An 18,106-nucleotide genomic window follows, 5' to 3' on the forward strand; every position below is an offset into this window, starting at 1 on the left:
TCTGGGTTATTTGGGAAGCCGAGCAAGCTGATCTTTCCCTTACACCAGAAACACACTTCTTTAGTGACATTGTTGATCTCGTGGTCTAAAAACAAAATTACAGCACTGCCGTCACCCGAACGAAGCTTGAAATATTGATATACGCGTGATTTATATCTGGTCTGCTAGGTGATGTATCTCCGAAATCTGGAGCTGGAACTGGGGAAGGACTACACCGTCAACTGGGAGGCCAAATTCCCAAACTCTAGGCACTTCGACTGTCACCCTGAAGCGGGTTCTGATCAGGCCAAATGTGAAGCCCGCGGCTGCATCTGGGAGGTGAGAGAGAAGAGATTCAGTATTCAACACTTGATCTGAAGTGTGTCTTTCCTGTTACTGTTCTAATGCGATTCAACACATTTATAGCCTTCAGATATTCCCAACGAGCCCTGGTGTTATTACGCCCAAACCCACGGCTACGTCACCACCAACATGGTTCAAACAGCGAGCGGCATCGTCGTAGATATAGAGCGCAATACCGATTTCCCAAGCCAACGCTCTCAATCTCGAGATGTCAACAAGCTCCGTGTGGAAATCACATACCTCAGTGGGAAAAGCCTGCGCTGGAAGGTACGCTTCTCTAAATTTAGGATTAAGACCAAGACAATGACTGAATATAGCATTGACATTCATGCATTAGGGAGACGCTTTTATCCAAAGCGTCTTACATTGCATTTAAGGGATGCTTTGGTAATGCCTTCTCTTGGCGTTGCTAGAGCCATGCTCTATTGTTGAGCTTGTTTAAGAAATAAGAATTAAAGTAAATGCATACATTCAACACTTGTTGATCTAGATCTTTGACCCAGCCAGCGCTCGCTACGAGGTCCCCGTTCCCCTCGAGCTGCCGGCCAAACCAGAGATGGAGGAAAACAAGCGACTGTACAGGGTTCAGGTCCAGCACAAGCCATTCGGGATCCAAGTCATCAGAAAGGGCTCCGAAGAAATCATGTGAGTAATACACCTCAATTACTCTGATAATTCCTCTCTTACACCTCAATTACTCTGATAATTACTCTCATACACCTCAATTACTCTGATAACTAGTTTTCACTATGGTGCACTTTTAGTGTTTTCTGAGAGGACTACAAAAGCGCAGTTCACCCTCTTAATGAAAGGAAGTTATTTTTCAGTGTTCTCGATGTTGGGTTAAAGCTCTTTTTCTCCAGATGGGACTCTGCAGTGCCAGGGCTCACCTTCTCCGATCAGTTCCTTCAGATCTCCACACGCCTCCCCTCAAACTATGTCTATGGTTTTGGTGAAACGGAGCACCCCAGCTACAAACATGACCTCAACTATCACACATACGGCCTGTTCGCCAAAGACCAGCCTCCAGGGGTGAGTTGCAGAGCCAGCGCTGATGTTTTACGAGAGATAACACACAGCGATATCACATCCCATTACAGTCTGACCAGTCAGAGCAGAATCACTGGGACTAAATATATATATATATATATATATATATATATTTTTTTTTTTTTTTTTTTTTTTTTTTTGTTTGTCATGAAGTCCTGAAAAAGTAGCAGGATTTCAACAATATCAAGGAGCACACTTATTTTCAGTATTGATAATAATCAGAAATGTTTCCTGATCAGCATATCCTGAAGCATGTGTCACTGAAGGCTGCAGTAATAATGCTGAAAATTCAGCTCAAAATACATCGATTACCTTCATATTATATATACACGATTTGTTCCAAACACAGATTCATTCAGAAACGAAACACCACCGTGTGTTGCTCAGAGATGCTCAACAGTTCTCCTCTGGCTTTATAAGAAATGTTTCCATGTGCAAAATTGAGCAAAACCAGACAATAGTGTGTCTAAAATATAACACACTATTAACTTATTTATTGAACTGTTGAATAAAATCAATATCACATTGGCATTCATGCTATATGGGACTCGTGTGATATTGCTTAATTATATAATATAAATATGAGACTACTTTTTTTTGCCCCAATATCTTGAATTTTAGGCTCATTCCAATTGCATTTAGACATAATCACACAGTGAGTTGTTGCCCTGCTTCATATTAGTCACCAAAAAAATGTAGGCCTCATTCATTCATTCATTCATTCATTCGTTCGTTCGTTCGCTAGTTAGTTCGTTCATTCATTCATTCACTCAACGTAGGTTAAATGCATTATTAATTTTAAGGCAACAACCATAATATATATACCATAATTAGAACAGAGAAATGAGATTTACAGGGTTTTTGCCAAATAAAAGTCTCTCATAAACACTTAATTGTGTGTTTTACACTGAGGACAACTGAGATCACATCACAAACTCAAACTCTGACCTCTTTCTCTTCATCCATCTGTAGTTTAAACTGAACAGTTATGGAGTCCATCCCTTCTACATGGGTCTGGAGAAATCAAGAAATGCTCACGGCGTCCTGCTGCTCAACAGCAATGCCATGGGTGAGTTCAAACACACACACACACACACACACACACACACACACACACACACACACACACGTGTCTCGGTGGCCACATCCTGTGCTGAAGGCTCTGAGGCCAGCCTAAATCCATCTTTAGCAGGGTTGAGGCTCTCTGTGAGCTGAGGCGACACACTGAGTCCAGTGAAGATGAATCCCTTTCTCTGTTCTGCTTGTTCTGCTCTTAGATGTGACCTTCCTGCCGACTCCGGCTCTGACCTACTGCACCATCGGAGGCATCCTGGACTTCTACATGGTGATGGGACCCACTCCAGAAGCTGTGGTCCAGCAGTACACTGAGGTGTGTGTGTGTGTGTGTGTGTACTCAATCTAAGCATACCCACAAAATGACATTGGAAAACTCCCATGCATACATATCCAAATGAAGCGTGACAGAAGGGGGCAGTCGATTCTCTTAAGCCACTTGAATATTTATGTTCTAAAATGTAAAATATTTTCTCGGTTTGTGCGTTTTGTTTGACAGATGATCGGCCGCCCGGTTCTTCCAGCCTATTGGTCGCTTGGATTCCAGCTTTGTCGCTACGGCTACGCCAATGATGCGGAGATCGCAGATCTTTACAACGGCATGAAAGCTGCTAAAATACCTTATGTAAGCGCTCTCATCTTTTATTGTGCACGTGTGTCTGTCAGTCTGCAGCTGAACGCAGCAGTAAACACCTGATGTAACTCACCGGCCTTCAGAACATGCATTGGTCAATAGTTTAATGATCCTAATGTTTGACCTGTGATCCCTCAAAGGATGTTCAGTATTCAGACATTGACTACATGGAGAGGCAGATGGACTTTACGCTGGACAAAGTGAACTTCAAGGGACTGCCGGCTCTGGTGGACCGCATGAGGGCCGAGGGGATGCGCTTCATCTTCATTTTGGTAGCAATTCTCAATTACTGGATCAAATGAATTATTTCCACAAAATGGTAAAGGATGTTGTAATGGGATCAGCTTATAAATATAGATGTATGTAGTCTGATGTCAGTTTGGCCAGAAACATGCAGTCCAAAGTATTTTGTAGCAAAACCGCATGCTTTATTTGTTCTTGTGCTTCAGGACCCGGCTATAGCGGCCAATGAGACTAAAGGCTCCTACCCTGCGTTTGACAGCGGGATTGAAAAAGACGTTTTCATCAGATGGCCTCGTGAGCTCAGCGACGACATCGTGTGGGGAAAGGTATGCCAAACGCAGAGGAAGAGGAACATACAGAGATCTGAGTCAGTACCTCAGTTTTGTTCTCTGCGTCTCCGCGTTTCCATTACCCTTCAAATTGAAATTGCGAATTGAAAATACGCCCAATGGAAACGCGGCAATTTCGCAAAAACTCCCATATATCGCAAAAAAGTTTTTCCGCTCTCATGAGGTGGTCTTTCAGGCGATTCGAAAAAGGACATTTTTGCAAAACTGCAATGGAAACGTTTTTTCGCATTTACAGGTGCGGTGACGCATTGCTGCAACACAGGGCCTATATATTATATCTTACACTCAATTGTGTCGTAATAACAAGATATAATGTAGTTAAAAGGACATATTTTCTCCTAATAAGGACTACAGGCTATATATACTGTAATTAAGACATATATTCAATACATGTTTTAAACAGAAAGAGCTAACCTATAGTCTCAGCCTTACTCAAAGGCCGAGGAAACCATCCCAGACGATCTTAGTTTGTTTCTTATTTAATATACAGCCAATTAATTGATGAAACATCGATCAAAATAAAAATACAATTTATACAAAACTAAGTAAAACTTTTTAAGAAAATAAAACTCGAAGTGATCAGAATCATGTGACTCCCCAGGTCTCAAACATACTGCGATTCTTACTCACGCTGCTCACTTTTCATAATCAACATATAAATTAAAATAATAATATTACAGGCTAATGTTAGTCCTAAACGTAGCCTATTTAGTTTCGTAGTTTGGCTGTTTTCTTTAACCCACGGCCGATAAAAGCGCCAGTGTTTTCTCATTTTTTCCTTCTTCCTTTAAGACAGCGGAAACAATTCACAATACTCTGCCATTTGTAGCTCTACAGATGAGTTCAAGACATAATTATAAACTATAAACTGTCTACTTTTATTTGTGGACTCAGGGAACTAATTATTTTGTATGCACTCACTCCAAACGCGGTCTTCATTTAAAAAACAAACAAACAGTTTATTAAATGCCAACAAACGAAATGTCTAGCCAAAATAACAAAAGTGGTAAAAAACAAAACAAAAAAACAAACAATTCAAACATTTCGCTTTACTCTATATGCGTCAACCTGGCGTGCGTAACAGTCGATCTTTTTTAACAGATGATGGGTTCGGTTTGTTTGGAGAGAAGACGAGACAGAGTTCTTTATTAAACTCATAAAAGACAATATAGGATTACAGGAATACTGGATGCTAAACACAGAAATGCTACATTATCATGAAGACCTTGAAGCAGATCTGACACACACACACACACACCTCATATCCGTGCCGCTTAAGTAACCCAATAATGGCTACCGGTGGGTGGGATATACAAACCTACCAAGTGCCATCATTGTGGAGTGATCTATCGCGAGGGGAAAATAATGTTTTAGTCGCATAACTGCAGCTATGGAAACGCTGTCATTTTTGCAACAGTTTTTTATCGACATTTAAGAAATATCGCAAAAGTGTTTTTGCGAATCTGTAATGGAAACGCAGCTAGTGAGATGTTTCATCTGCTGATGAATGAAGCAGAATTATGTCGATTATTTTTAGGGCTGCTCGTTTTCAAGTTTTTCATTTACCGTTAACCGAGGCCCTTAGCGGTTAATACTCGGTTAACCATAGTGTGCGTCAGGGTTATTATTAGCTTATTAGTTTGACGACCGCCATCTCCGTAGTGAACGCGCCTATAGAGAGAAATGCACATCATGGATTACACAATCAGAGAGTAGCCTATTTCTTTTCGTTTTAAATTGTTAAAAGACATTTCAAGTTTCCTAAGATATATTTCATGTCTGCGAGGCGTACGCTGAGTTTCGTTAAATTAGGATGAGATGCGCTCCAGTTCACGAGCAATGCGAGCGGCCGCGAGGGCGCCGTCATGATTAGGGCATGCAGTAAAATATGCAGCCGAGATCGATTCCCACAGCGTTCGTCTCGCGCGGCGGCGCCTCTCCCGGCAGAGAGTTCAAGCATCTGTGGACTCGTTCCTCCAGCTCTGGCCATCTTGCTTTCAGTCCGCGATCAGCTTTTGTTGTTTTCTTCATTACAGTTAAAGTAACGTCTGCTTTTCTCTAGTCATTCACAAGTTTCTCACTTCAAACTTTCTTCCTTCTGCTCCGTTATGCCCAGCGCGTGCGGCTCCCGCTCTGCTTCTGCCCTAATGCGACTTATAGTCCAGTGCGACGTGTGTTATTTTCCTCTTCATGACGCATATTTTAACTGATGCGACTCTTACTCCGGAGCGACTTATAGCCTGAAGAATGCGGTAAGCACTGCATTGCAATACTTGCATTTTGCCCCGTCACTCTCATTTTTAAAGTGCTCCCACGCTTTCTTTGCCCGCTTAGAAAGCTGCTCATGACTTCTTCTTGTGGATATTACAAATGTCTGGGAGCGCTCTGGCGGTCTATAGGGGTGCAAACATATATTACAACTAAATTCAAAGCACGTCATTGACGCCACTTAACCGAGCAAAATGTTTCACTCGGTTATGCAATTTTTAACGGTTAATCGGTCAATCGGTTAACCATGGACACCCCTAATTATTTTCAAACGGTGGTGGAAGAATTCAGTGAAACTTCCCCTGGAACGGCCCTTTAGTTGAAGAGATGTTTTGGTGAGTTTGGAGCATGTTGATCTGCTGTTTTCAGACATCTACAGTATGCCGTGGGCATGCACTGAAAGCAGGACTGATCCTGAAGCGCTGATGTATCTGTTGTGTCTGTCTGTCACAGGTGTGGCCTGATTATCCCAACGTTACTGTGGACAATTCTCTGGACTGGGATACTCAAGTAAAGGTATCTGCCTCTCTCTCTTCTTCTGTTTCATTATCTTTCTCAGTATATCACTTTCTTTCTCTTTCTACCTCTCAGAGGACAGGAAATATTTGCTCTTGTTCCCCATTTTCAAGTCTATACTGAACTCATCAGTACAATGGGCTATAATTGAGAATGCAGTCAAGAGAGTTGAGTGTGACATCATATATCAACCAATCAGCGTGCAGAAGACGCACCAACAGCCAATGAGCACATACTATATTATGCCGCAGTACAAATGAGTAAATATCCAATCGGCATGCAGTAATAGTTAAAACCCAATGTTTCTTTCATCCCAACGTCCAGCTATTCCGAGCTTTCGTGGCGTTCCCTGATTTCTTCAAGAACAGCACAGCTGAGTGGTGGGGAGAGCAGATTAAAGACTATTACAACAACGTCATGAAGTTTGACGGACTTTGGATCGTATTTTTGTTTTTTGTCATTTTTCATGTTGGAATATAAAAGTAATGCACTTTTATTAAATAAAATTGTGAGATGTTCTTTGGGGACATCTGTGCCATTACACGCCATTATTGCTCCTAAAATAACTCATCTAACTCTAACTATAACAACTAAATACCTCTTAAATCGAGGAAAGCGATAGAGTCATGAGAATGTTGTTGAAATCCCAACAAGGATTCACATTCAGGAACACATCTTACTTGACAAAGTCAAGTTTAGCATTGCCACGCCCCATTTCTGCGCTCATTTGCATATCACCACCGTTTTCGGGTTTGGATGATAACCTTGTCGTTGTGTTCTGCTTTCTGAAGGACATGAATGAGCCGGCCAGTTTCGTGCATGGCACCGTCGGAGAGAAGTGTCTAGGGGATCAAACTCTGGAAAATCCTCCATACATGCCCCGTAAGTTCTGAAGAGCACATCCTGCCACGGGTCCATGGCTACAGAGATCTCACAACACCATGATCAACAGTTACCACGCCTGCCTCCGACTAAAGACTCTCCCAGTCGTTCAGTTAAGCCTTTAGTCCACTAATCGCATGTTTATACTGATTTAATTACTTCAATATGAACTAACCATAATGATCCTTTAATATATAGGCAAAAAGTATGACTATGAATGTGCTGAAGATATTTTACATGAATAAACTAGTGTTTTCTGAGTCAGTGTCGGCTGCAAAGATCAACCGTGAACACACCTTTACAGAGAAATGCAGATTACATAAGCAGAGTGTAAATGTAAGATAAAAACAATCTGGTCTCATTGGCAAAATGTACCTGTGGCAATGTTTTTGCAAACCCCAAAATGCATACCAATAGGTACATATCACTGCAGTTTCCACCATAAATGAACACTAGAGGCAGTAAAACAGAAAGCCTTTTGTATCGTTTTTCCCCCATAGTCCATGATTTGTAAACGAACACATTTTGGAGTTTGCGTCCCTTAACCCGCTCCATATGATCAGCTTTTCTGACACACCAAGCTTGCTCAGTAGCTCAGCTGGTACAGAATTGTCCTTGCAGTGCTGAAATCTCAGGAATGAATCCCGTGAGAAACAAGTCATGATAAAAGAGCTCGAAGACGAGTTCAAAACACTAAAGCTAAAATGACACGGATACAACTGTATTTGTGTCACATTTGCTTTTGTTAACACAATGGGGTAGATTTAGGGTTTAGTGCGGGTGTACGGTAAAAAACCAACGCAACAAAGCATGCCAGATTCACGGACATCTGTTCCAGAGAAAAAGTTTTAGCGTCGCCCAGTGGACATTTCCCTTTAAAACTGCAGTGATAGGAACATATTGGTACGTATTTTGGGGTTTGCAAAAATGTTGCCACAGGAACGTTTTTCCAATGAGATCAGGCTGGATAAAAAGTACGGTAAAAGTCAGACATTTAAAGCTTTCTATAGATATATTTGTTGTATGTCTTTGAGGCGTGTATAAAGTATGAGTTCTGGTTCATTTTTGTGACGCTCTCCAAAAAGAAGTTCAGAGAGTCCGAGACGGCAGAAAGCGCATCCTGTTTGTTTTCTTCATTTTACAAAGACACACAGTTTCCTCGTTATTGTGAGTTTACACAAATAAAATAAATGTTGTATTACTCTCATCTACCTGACCACAAATGTTGAGTATTTAAGTTGTTTCCGCGGTTATCAGGAAAACATTTATTTAGTGATTGCGCCGGCGCCTCCGTGTCGTGCAGTAAAGCGAGCTAATGCTAGCACACATTTATTTATCATCTGTCCGTCACAGATTGTGTGACGTCACCACTTCCTGTGGAGGTTTTCTTTCTGCAATTAACCAACAAATACAATTTTGGTCGAATAAGCCTCTTCTGGTCGACTAACATTTAGCAGACTATTAATGGGGCAGCCCTCACATTTCCACCTGTAGATGCCCTGAATGAATCTGCCCTCTGTGTGTGTGTGTGATCTTGTCCCAGCGCTGGAGTCCATGCACAGAGGCCTGAACCATAAGACTATGTGCATGAACAGCGAGCACATCCTCGCCGATGGCACACGCGTCAGCCATTACGATGTCCACAACGTGTACGGATGGTCTCACACCAAACCCACTTATGAGTGAGTTCCCTGATCCTCCATGTTCACTGCTGTATGTCTGGGTTGATCTGGACTGAGTGTTGATTGCTGTGTGTGTGTGTGTGTGTGTGTATTTCACAGCGCTTTGCTTAGGACCACTGGAAAGAGAGGTGTGGTAATCACCCGTTCCACATACCCATCTAGCGGCCGCTGGGCAGGGCATTGGCTGGGAGATAACTACTCCAGCTGGGACCAGCTTCTGAAGTCCATCATAGGTGTGATGCTGCTGCTCATGATTTGGTGCTTTATCTGCTAGTGTTGTAGTCAAGACCACCTAACCCGAGACCAGACCAGAACTCCAAAAATTCATCTAAAGTATTCATATCTACTATCTGAGAAATGACTCATGTTTAATGAATAAATGTAATTATATTAGTAAGACACTATAGCGCTGATACCAATCAGACCACTGACAATAACATTACACATATTTTAAACCACTTAGTAAATAAGGCAGCCATACATTCTCTCTTTATTTGTATATTACCCTCACCATTATCATCTAAAAATACATTAATTCTTCACGCCAAACACACAGCACCCAAAAGAAAACATAAAAGCACATAACATATCTCAGATATTACTGCAGCAACATCTCACTGCGGTTATACGTCTCTCCTGTTGAGTAAAGCAAGGTGTGTGCAAAAGTTAAAGAGTCAGATAACGTCTTATCTCTTACTATGATGTCCAGAGTCACATTTCCCATGACTAAGATTTCCAAATGAAAAAGCAATCCCTGAACAGCCTTATAGTTCCTCCCAGATCTGCTGATCTCCACAGAAGTGTTCCTCTGAGCAGATTCTTTATAGCCATTAGCTGTGGTAACAATCCCCTCCAGGCCCACACAGCTGAGATTATGCATTAAGCACATAGAGAACAATAAAAGTCCTTAGGTGAGCATGAAAACAATCGTTTCCCAACAAGGACTTTACAAACAACAGCCAGCAAGACATGTTGGCATGCTACCTGAGAGAGGGGCTGCGTTCGGAACCGCATACTTCCCTACTATATAGTATGGAAAAAGCAGTAGGCGAGCGAAAAGTATGTCCGAATCCTTAGTATTCATAAAAGAGTAGGCGAGAACTACCAGGCGTTTGGACTATTTCTCGCGAGATTCGGACGTACGTGTACTCAAGTTGCGTTCGAATATGCCTACTAACCTACTATATAGTAGGCGAAAACAGTATGTGAAAGGAGTAGTATGTTCGAAACCTCAGTAATCATAAAAGAGTAGGCGAGAAATCCCCGGATGGCCTACTGCGCTCCGCCCAGATTGTGAAGCGCTCATCGTCGGATACTTTTCTATCCCTGCCTTCCCATAAGGCCACAGGAAAGGATACGTCAGGTGGAGGAAAGTGATGCGGGTGTTTTCAAACGTGAGTATTACAAACGAAAATCACGATTCTCTTGTGTTCAAATCACGTTTGTTGAGCTTCTGTAGAGTAAACTTTTGAATTGTTGAAGGTGTAAAGTTGTCTAAATAGTTGTGATTGTACTGTAAAAACACGTTTTATTGTGTAGGCTATAGCTAACAGGGGAGCTCCAGTAACACACATACGTCTCCAAAGTGGATTATATATGCATGTTAAAGATAAAGATACTTACTAAATGTTTATTTAACATCTGACATGAATTTTTGATAAGTATTGCAGATGAGCACATCACACCATAAAATAGACATCTGATACATCTGAATAGATCAGAATGGTGTGTGTGTGCGCTATAATGAAGAGTTCACTGTTGTCAACTCTGCTTACTTTACATGAACCTGAGCAATGTGTGTGTGTGTGTGTGTGTGTGTGTGTGTGTTTATCTGGTGGAGAGCGGCTGATAAAGGAATGCTGTCATCAAAGGCTTTGATTCAGTATACTACAGAAATGAATAAAACATCTATTTAAATCTTAAGTTGTATTTTATTTCAAACAGTTATTTCAGCACTTTTCTGATTCTTGATGGCTCTGTATTTGCTGCAGAGCTTTTGTGGAGCAGGGCCTGCAAGACACGGGTGTCATGTGTGGGGAAAACCTGAGATAAAAATATAAAGTAATATCATTTAGTTACTTCTAATAGAGAAATCAAATGACATTGTGCTGTTTAAATGAGTGCTTTTGTATTATGTTTGTGCATTTTTGTAGGATCTGAGATGTCAGCAGACGGGTGTGAGCACTGAGGATCCTGGACCCTTCATCACTTCACCGGCCCTTAGTGCCTCATCTGGGCCAGATATTGCTGTGGTCTCTTCATCCTCAGTAAACCCAGAGCCAGTGAGACTTCTAGAAAAAGACCAAAAGCAGTGCACTTATTACAGGGACGATCCCCCTGGAGCTAAGAGCCTTGCTCAAGCACACACTGGTGGTGACGGTTACGGAGATCAAACCAGAAAGCCCACTACACCGCAAAAGTCCAAACGCTATGAGGGCCATGATGGATGGCTAGGACAGATGAAGGTGTTCACGCTGGTCAACTGCTTCATGAATATAAAGCTGCAGAACTGGCACAGCTGTGTTGAGACGGGCAGCAGATGTGGCGTTCACCTTCTGTATGTGTGATCGTTAGAACAATACATTTGAATAAAGCTTTGTTTCATGTGTTGACTTTTATTCATTTCTTGTGATGTTTACTTTTATTAATTCTTTTACTCATTCATTCATGTTTCCTTAGTTGTCAGTAAATAAAATGGTTCACATCATATTCACATTGGCTGCATTTGTCTAATGTGTATTCATGGAATGCATCGCTATGTAATATGACAAGTTGCCTTTTGTATGTTTTACTAAAACGATATATATATAAAAAGGTAATATAATTAAGTATTGGTCAGCATTTGTCATTATTATTGTAAGTGTTTGTGGGTGTGCTAGCAGTGCAGTTCATTCTGGGGGAAATCTATTTTTTTTTTTATAGTATTACTTACGTTTTTCGAGTATACAATCAACAGTTTCCTCCAAAGGCGAGATCTCCGAGCAGCTGAAAGATTTTTCTGAGCAGACATTACAAACACTGAGGGAAACCGCACCGGTCGGGCTGTGGAGTTACTGATGCTGAGCTCTTACTGCACCTGTCACTCATATCTTTTTTTTTAATTGTTTTATAATTGCATGGTGGTATATTTAACAACGAACAATCATAATGATAAAACTAATGGGTTTATGTACATTATATACAGAGAAAAAACTATAACAAGGTTAGATATCTTGAATAAATCATCATAATGCAATAATTTTTATTTATTTGTTTGTTTTAGTTATTTCATAAGCCTGGGATCAAACAGGAGTTAAATTTAACAAGAAAAAGAGGGAAATATAAAGGAGATTTAGCCCACTTTTGCTTGTGGATGACATTTTTTTGCATATAAAATAAAGAAATTAACAACATATTCAAGAGATCATGATTTTGGGTTTTTGCAAGGATAAAAAAGGATGAAATTGTCAGATTAGTAGGGTTAAAATGTATTTCTTATAGTACAATGACAAAATAAATGGGCAGCTGTTTCTTAAAAAAGACCACAAAAAATGAGCACGTTTAAACCAATATACAGATTAATTAAACCTGTCACACGAGTTGATGCGCTTGTGATATCGTCATGGGTCACATGATAACGTCAACATGGCGCATAAAGTGCCGATCGCATTCATACTTAACGAGATCTGGATATATAGTACCTACTCTTTCAGCGCTCGTTAAGTAAGTACTTATTGAAATTGAGTACCTACTCAATGAGTGTGCGGTTCCGAACGCAGCCGGAGACATCTCCTCTTCCTCTACTGATCACTTTACTTTATCTCAGCCCTGCATCACTAGATCGCCCCCTAACAGTGAGGAATGGAATTGCAGCCTATCAGGTAACAGGCTGGAAGACCGAAAGAAAATACATTACACAGAAGTTGCATTTTAAGCTGTAATTTTTTACATCTAATCACATTAATGATGTTAGATCAGACAATGCACCAGCAGTTTAGTGATTATCCAGCAGTTGTGGTCTTGAGATTAAATCCAGAGTCCTCTAAATCCGAGACCGAGACAAGATCAAGTACTATCAAGTCTCGAGTACTACAACACTAGTATCTACTGTACAGTTCAGTGTATAAACTGAATATCTCAATTCAACTCTCTCTCTTTCTGTCTTTCAGGCATGATGGAGTTCAGCATATTTGGCATCCCTTACGTACGTGTCTCTTTCCTCCTGTTGATTCTTCACTTGTGCTTTATTTCCTATCAAATAATGCATTTAGGGTGCGTTCACACTTGTCATGTTTGGTTCGATTAAAATGAACCCTGGTGCGGTTGCTCGGTTAGTGCGGTTCATTTGGACATATGTGAACGCTGCCATCTGAACCCTGGAGCGCACCAAACAAGCGGACCGAGAGCGCTAAAAAGATGGGTCTCGGTCCGCTTCCAAACCAACTCTGGTGCGGTTCGATTGATATATGAACGCAACACAGACCAAAAACCAGACGTATAATGTCACAAGATGCGACGCATAAGCCCCGTTTCCACCACAGGAACTTCACCCAGGAACCAGGAACTTTGGGTGGAACTTTGTGTGTTTAGACCTTAGGAACCAGGGTCTAAATGAAGTTCCGGGTAAATATTTCCCCCTCCAAACGGCCCTGCTCGCGAGGTAGTACTTTTACAAAGTTCAGGAACTTTCGAGGGCGGGACTTGGGCGCTGAACATGCTGATTGGTTGAGCTCAGGCAGCATTTTATTTCAACTCGGCATTTTTAAAAGTCTTTTGCGAGGTTCGGTCTACGTTCAGTAATAATCAGTCTTACACGCCGCGCTCATGTTGACAAGAGAGGAAAGCTCATTTTTCTGAGGGGTTAACTTTTTATTTCGTAAGTTATGAAGATAATGTTGGAGTAATGACACAGCGTATATTGCCCCAGGCAGTTTTTACTTCAACTGCGCCGGACAGATTTTTTTTTTTTCTCAGATGATTATTTAAACAAATAAATAGCTTATAATATAATACTGTATTAGTCCTGGTGGCCGTTAAGAGTTGCCATGGCTACAGTTAACACACTCCAGCTGCTGGAGAAAACAGCGGAGACATTTTTGATGCGGCAGACAAACTGCATGTGACAAAATGATTGCGATTGAAAGTCATCACATGTGAACACCAGATCGGTTTAGATAACGTCTCATGTAAACAGTCCACTAAATCTTTCAATCGGTACACACACAAATGATTTCTGTCCGTTAGGGCTGTCATTTTTGAAAAAAATCTAATTGAACGGAATTAAAATATCAAGCAATGCATTCGAATATATTCAATTATCTACAACGCCGTCATCTCCAGCAGCTGAATGTGTTTACGGATGCCATAGCAACTCTCAACGGCCACCAGGACTTATACGGTTTTATAAAAGCTATTCATTTGTTGTAAAGTGTAATAATCATCTCAGAAAAAATAAATTCTAATGTCAGGCGCAGTTGAAGTAGTTAATGATTGTTTGCTTACATAGGCTTAGGGACAGTGTCATTATGCCAACATTATCTTCATAACTTCTTATGAAATAAAAAGATTATCCCTCAGAAAAATGTATTTTCCTCTCTTGTCATGCTTGGTGCATGAGCGCGACGTGTGCTCTTCAGTGGGGCGCGCGCTGTGTACATCACATAAGGACGCACACTCAAAAGTAATCCGGTCAGGTCATGGTGAAATGTGTTACGACCCCCTCTTTTCTAGGGGTTAGTCAGGGGAAGTAACAAAGAAAATTAATTATTAATAATAAAATTAAAGGGTAACACTTCAATCTCCTGTCCCAGAGTGAAGGAATTCACAACTCGAGTCTGCTAAATTGCAGAAAAAGTAGGAATTTATTTACAACAAAAGAAACAGAAATTAACAGAGAAATCTTTGGGAGCACTGGCTCAGGGGAGAGCAAGGCCTAAAATAACAAACAAAACGATGACTAACTAATTTTTGGGGCAACTAACTTACCTAAATACTCAAAAGAAAAGGGGAAAATAAACAACATAAAACTTCCCTTACCTCCTTAACTATACCAAAAACAGGGATGAAATGGTAGTCAACAGAAAAGGCACTCTCCCCCTACGCTTCCCTTTTAGGTTCACAACAATCTTTAACAGGAAACAAAAATAATTTAGACGAAAAAGATAAGACTCTTGATCACCACTGTACACTTAGCCACTTGCTAACTTAACACAGGAGAATCTCAACCTCTTAACCCACAACTACACCATTTTCAGTCTGGACCAGGAGAGAAGTGTGTTCCACCGCAGCACACCTCCAAATGGCCTTATAAGCTCCACTCTCAGCCGATAAACACGCTGGCATAACGAGCTCCAGGTGTACGTCATCCTGCCGGTGAGGAGCCGAGAGAGGAGAGAGGAGAGAGAGAGAGAGAGAGAGAGAGAGAGAGAGAGAGAGAGAGAGAGACACTGCCACAAGGCATTACAATATCGCACCACACAGGTATATTCACAACTGAATAAAAACAATTTCAAAGCCCCTATTGAAAAATACGTCCAAGGACGTAACAAATGTTTAGTTTGATCGATTCATGAAAAGGTTTATCCACCCATCTCAAAACGATTACAATTTCATTCAGTTTGGGCATTTTTATTACGATTGATCAGGTGTTTATATGGAGCATTTTCCTTCAGATTGGACTCTTAAACTGAGTGCTCCATGTAAACGCACCGACAGTAAAAGAAATTGCGCTACATGGCACTTTAAAAACCGGATAGTTTATTTATAGTTCGATTACGGATTATTCACGTCATCTTCGAATGCATATTCGAATATTGAATAAAAAGTGACAGCCTTGTCCGTCACTGGCTTGGAGGAGCAGTACTCGCAGTCCTACATCACCGGACTAATCTGCCTAATCTTCTCGGAACTTTATCGCGGTCGAAACGCAGACAGCTGCAGGTCTGGGGGGGAGAAAAGTTCCTGTAGAAAAGTTCCTGGTACAAATTGTTCCGGGTAATTTTGGTGGAAACGGGGCTATAGTCAGCTGATTTGACGACGTGGAAAGATCGGTGTATCCAAAATGAGTAACGTTAACGTTAGAGGGCAAACGTAGAGCAACGAGGAAGAGCCTCATCAATATTTGGTCAGACGAGCATGTTTCGAAAATGCTAGAAAAAACACACAAAAGCAGACCTGGCTCTTCTCATCAAAGTTCCTGTGTTGCCCATTATTAGCAGGTACAGACGACAGAACGGCCGTCTCTTTTCTGCTCAACTGAGGAAATCCTGGAGCTGTTTTGAATGTTTTGAACATTTTATGAGCTCTTCATGAGTTCTCAGCGGGGAAAAATAATGCCATATGTACACGCATAAAATACCCGCGTGTGTAATCCAGCACAGCGTTGTTCTGAATGTTCGGTAAGCAGCTCCTGCGTCATATAAGCCGACCAATCAGGTTGTGAGCGTCTCCCTGTGCCTTTGGTTCGGTAACTTTAGGTTCGCTGTTAAAAATGCCAGTGTGAACGCTAAGCGGACCAGGACTATATGTTTTGTTTTTGTTTTTTGGTCCGGACCGAACTAACCAAACTAACCGAACTACAAGTGTGAACGCAGCCAGTCTAGTTGGGTGTGTTACATGAGCATGCTGTCGTCTCTAGAGTTTAGTGATGAACATTTTTACAGAGATGTGTATCTCTCTCTGTCTCTGTGTTCCAGACCGGCGCTGATATCTGTGGCTTCTTTAACCCTGCCGAATACGAGATGTGCCTGCGGTGGATGCAGCTCGGCGCTTTCTACCCGTTCTCCAGAAACCACAACACCATAAACATGCCAGTAAGAGCACACACACACACACACACACACACACACACACACACACACACACACACACACACACACACACACACAGACACACACACACACACACACACACACACACACACACAGACACACACACACACACACACACACACACACACACACACACACACACACACACACACACACACACACACACACACACACACACACACACACACACACACACACACACACACACACACACACACAAACAGAGCACCTGTTATTCCTCAACCAATGTATGAATGTATTGTGCCGGAGCTCTTTTCCCTTTTAAAAGCTCTCATGGTTTTCATCACATTATAATATTAGTGTCTTGTTTCTAGTCCAAACATCTACATATTCTTAAAACAAGAAGTATTTACTAGACAAGCAAAAGTAATTGTCTTTTTTTGGGAAAAATAACTCAAAATGAAGAGAGTTTTTGCTTAAAATAAGATAAATGATCTGCCAATGGGGTGAGAAAAATAATCTTAACTCAAACAGAAAACAAGATTATTTTTCTCACCCCATTGGCAGATTATTTATCTTATTTTAAGCAAAAACTCTCTTCATTTTGAGTTATTTTCCCCAAAACAAGACAAAATACTGAGTAAGAAGAGCATTTATTGCGGTGTAATGATACAAAACACACTGCAAATAAATGCTGTGCTTTTGAACTTTTCATCAATGAATCCTGAAAAAGTACAAAAATCTGAAGCCGCATTAATGATTTGTGAAGGATCACGTGACACTGAAGACTTTTGAACAGTCGAGGTATTAATGAAATGTAGTTGTCATACACACGGCCATCACTTCACCTCTCTTTAAGGAATAGCTCAAATGAAACATTTATTCGCATGTTTTTCCCGCCAAACTCGCCGAGCTGCGAAGGACAAACGCAGATGAATAAACGCCTGATCCGGGTATTCTCTCGAGCTCTGTGTGAGGAATGGCCTGAAGTCTAAGTGCTGAATGCTGAGGATCTGATGTTTTCCAGAGGCAGGATCCCGTGGCCTGGGGAGCAGAGTTCGCCGCTGTGTCTCGTGATGTGCTGAATATTCGCTACACACTCCTGCCGTATCTGAACACACTGATGTACGAAGCTCACGCTCACGGAAACACGGTGGTCAGACCCCTGCTCCACGAGTGAGTGCTTCAGCTCAGCACCATCACACACCGCAGGCTCTTCTCACTCACTCATTGGGTCTTGTTTCCATCTAACAATTCTTAAATCAAGATGCATTTACTAGATCAGTAAAATGAAAT

General features: G+C 41.3%; 1 protein-coding gene across 5 annotated transcripts in view; it reads left to right on the plus strand.

The window, feature by feature from the left end:
• The window catches only part of LOC137091666 (sucrase-isomaltase, intestinal-like), a 55,178-nt gene that overhangs the window by 25,215 nt on the left and 11,857 nt on the right, over window positions 1–18,106 (plus strand). For 4 of the 5 annotated variants that reach the window (XM_067456296.1, XM_067456297.1, XM_067456295.1 and 1 more), the window contains 17 exons: window positions 169–318; window positions 406–609; window positions 833–987; window positions 1,206–1,374; window positions 2,365–2,461; window positions 2,670–2,782; window positions 2,966–3,091; window positions 3,241–3,372; window positions 3,550–3,669; window positions 6,415–6,477; window positions 6,802–6,918; window positions 7,269–7,359; window positions 8,903–9,041; window positions 9,141–9,274; window positions 13,190–13,224; window positions 16,715–16,831; window positions 17,838–17,986. In XM_067456296.1, the coding sequence (XP_067312397.1) occupies window positions 169–318; window positions 406–609; window positions 833–987; window positions 1,206–1,374; window positions 2,365–2,461; window positions 2,670–2,782; window positions 2,966–3,091; window positions 3,241–3,372; window positions 3,550–3,669; window positions 6,415–6,477; window positions 6,802–6,918; window positions 7,269–7,359; window positions 8,903–9,041; window positions 9,141–9,274; window positions 13,190–13,224; window positions 16,715–16,831; window positions 17,838–17,986 (2,111 nt within the window). The remainder of the gene's footprint in view (window positions 1–168; window positions 319–405; window positions 610–832; window positions 988–1,205; window positions 1,375–2,364; window positions 2,462–2,669; window positions 2,783–2,965; window positions 3,092–3,240; window positions 3,373–3,549; window positions 3,670–6,414; window positions 6,478–6,801; window positions 6,919–7,268; window positions 7,360–8,902; window positions 9,042–9,140; window positions 9,275–13,189; window positions 13,225–16,714; window positions 16,832–17,837; window positions 17,987–18,106) is intronic. The other variant, XR_010908117.1, reaches the window with a different exon arrangement.

This window comes from Pseudorasbora parva, chromosome 10 (assembly GCF_024679245.1).
Source record: "Pseudorasbora parva isolate DD20220531a chromosome 10, ASM2467924v1, whole genome shotgun sequence".
NCBI classification, from domain to species: Eukaryota; Metazoa; Chordata; class Actinopteri; order Cypriniformes; family Gobionidae; genus Pseudorasbora; species Pseudorasbora parva.